General features: G+C 59.2%; 1 protein-coding gene across 2 annotated transcripts; it reads right to left on the bottom strand.

Annotated features, from left to right (window-relative positions):
• Window positions 1-12: 12 nt before the first annotated feature.
• On the bottom strand, window positions 13-1,572 carry LOC113941258 (PHD finger protein 7-like). Of its 2 annotated transcripts, XR_003525636.1 has the most exons (6): window positions 1,180-1,572; window positions 991-1,082; window positions 804-905; window positions 523-647; window positions 297-459; window positions 13-209 (listed from the first exon to the last, which is right to left on the bottom strand). XR_003525636.1 is itself a non-coding variant. In XM_027632415.1 (4 exons), exons 1-4 carry the CDS (start codon window positions 1,220-1,222, stop codon window positions 591-593), a joined length of 294 nt encoding a protein of 97 aa, XP_027488216.1. In that variant the 5' UTR covers window positions 1,223-1,572; the 3' UTR covers window positions 515-590. The 2 variants fall into 2 exon arrangements, 1 of the variants encoding a protein (XP_027488216.1); XM_027632415.1 differs by lacking the exons at window positions 13-209; window positions 297-459 and having other exon boundaries at window positions 515-647.
• Between the last annotated feature and the right edge of the window lie 372 nt (window positions 1,573-1,944).

Raw genomic sequence — 1,944 nt, 5'->3', positions numbered from 1 at the left:
GACTCACAGAACAGGGCAGGGCCTGGACTGCTGGGGCAGGCCCTGGCACAGCACTTGCCACTTGCACCCCCTGTGTCGTGAGCCAGGCAGAAGGACACCAACCTCAAGGGCATTCGGATCCCCATGGTGAACATATCCTTGACAAATGTGTCAATATTTCTGCAGAGGGGGCACTGAAAGGATAAAATACCAGAGCTCAGAGCCTGTCCCTGCAGGAGAAACACAAGCAGCCAGAGTGAGACCCTGATGCTGCTGAGCCCCTGCTGTGCCCCCTGGGGTGAGGGAACCACTCCTACTTGGATGCAGTCCCTGTGGAACCAGGTGGTTTTGCAGGCTGGGCACACCATGGTATTGAAGGTCTTTCTGTGCTCCACAGGCTCCATGCAGATGAGACATTCGGTGCCCGGCTCTGGAGTCGCCTCCACTGCCTGTTCTGGGCTGTGTGTGAGGCAGAAGGCCCTGGGGGAAAAAAGGGGTGGGTGAGGTAAGAAGTGGTGGTGGCAAGGAAGGGACAGGAGGTACCTGTACGGTGTAATGAACTGGGTGACACAGCGTCCCTGCTTGGCACAGGGCAGGTGGAAGTTCAGGTCTCAGTCTGTTTCGCAGCAGGAGATCGTGGCCCTGCTCTGGCCACAGATGCAGCAGCTCTGGAAAGAGCAGAGCAGCCCCATCAGCAGCAGCCTCAGGGCCTCCTCATTCTCCCAGAGCTGGTTGGAAAGGCTGGGCTTTCTTGCTTGGGGTCTGGGCTAAGCTCCAGCAAACCTCGCCTGGCACAAATCTCCCTGCTCTTGTCAGGCTCTCACCTTCTGTGCCGCCCGCTTGACTGCATGTAGGATATCCCTTGGGAGAAAGCCCTGGAGTCCTACTCTTTCATTCTCTTGCTGATCAAGAAGGCTGGCAAAATACTGCAGGAAAATGACACTCACTGATGAGGAGACAGTGGCAGGGACTGCCTGGCAAAAAGTGGAGGGAGCCCACATAGCAACTCACCAGGCAGAACACGTGGGCACAGATCCCATGTTTCTGGAGTTTTTCCCCGCAGATGTCCGGGTCAGCCTCTGATCGCTGACATAGCAGGCATGCTGGAGGGGAGAGAGACAATGGCCCCGGGCATGGCACCTGTACTGCCCGCCCCGACAGCCCCTCTGCCAGGCTGCGGGAGGGGCACTTTGCTCTCACCTTGCTCCCTCCCTTCAAGGGGCTTCTCCTTCCTGTCTGACATGGTGACTGTCAGTAGTGGGTCCCTGTCGTTGGAACACCAAGGTCTCTTCCAGGTGCTCCTTCACTGGTTCTGAGGCAGAAGTGAGACTAGTTTGCAACACAGGGCCAGAGCCCTGAGGCGTAGAGCCCCCTGACTCGCTGGTCAGCCCTGTGTGAGCCCGGTCTCTCTCTGCAGTCTCCTGTCGTCTGGTTGAGGAACACCAAGGTCTCTTCCAGGTGCTCCTCCACTCTCTGTTCAAAAGAATCGAGAGGCGCTTGCAAGAGGGGGGCTGTCCCTCCTCTTCCTTCTCCTCTCGTGATCAGGTAACTGACACTGGGCCTGAGCCCAGAGTCCCCTTTTGTGCCCTTGGCCTCACGGGTCACAGTGGCCACTGTGACATCAGCATCGTGCACCTGAAATACAGGCAGGGATGGCCCAGCCCCCCATCACCCACTGTGAGGCAGCCCCTTGGTAACCGAGGTTCCGAGGCGGGTCCCGAGCCCTCGGTAACCACAGAGCCGGGGCGGCTGCTGCTGCAGCAAGAGCAGGGTCAAATGCCAGGCCCTGGGGCAGCCACCGAGGGCTCTTGGGCAGCCGCTGTTGCACGAAAAGTGCTGTTCGGGCAGTGCCACTTCAGGGCTCTGGCCCTGGCCAAGGCAAATCTCTGCTCCTGCCCCAGCCAGAGGGAACACTGCCAGCACATCAGGGACGCTGATTCCCCAGCAGAGGTGCCTGAGGACTGC

This window comes from Corapipo altera, unplaced genomic scaffold, assembly GCF_003945725.1.
Source record: "Corapipo altera isolate COAL_440 unplaced genomic scaffold, ASM394572v1 60712, whole genome shotgun sequence".
NCBI lineage: Eukaryota > Metazoa > Chordata > Aves > Passeriformes > Pipridae > Corapipo > Corapipo altera.
The sequence above is the reverse complement of the archived record's forward strand: the minus strand, read 5'-3'. Positions and strand labels throughout refer to the sequence as shown.

Bases quoted from the DNA above. Each gene is read 5' to 3' on its own strand.
- LOC113941258 (XM_027632415.1), bottom strand. From the start codon at position 1,222: ATGTCAGACAGGAAGGAGAAGCCCCTTGAAGGGAGGGAGCAAG. The intron at 1,083-1,179 runs GTGAGAGCAAAG...TCTCCCCTCCAG, and splicing joins CCTTGAAGGGAGGGAGCAAG to CATGCCTGCTATGTCAGCGA. The intron at 906-990 runs GTGAGTTGCTAT...ATTTTCCTGCAG, and splicing joins GTGCCCACGTGTTCTGCCTG to TATTTTGCCAGCCTTCTTGA.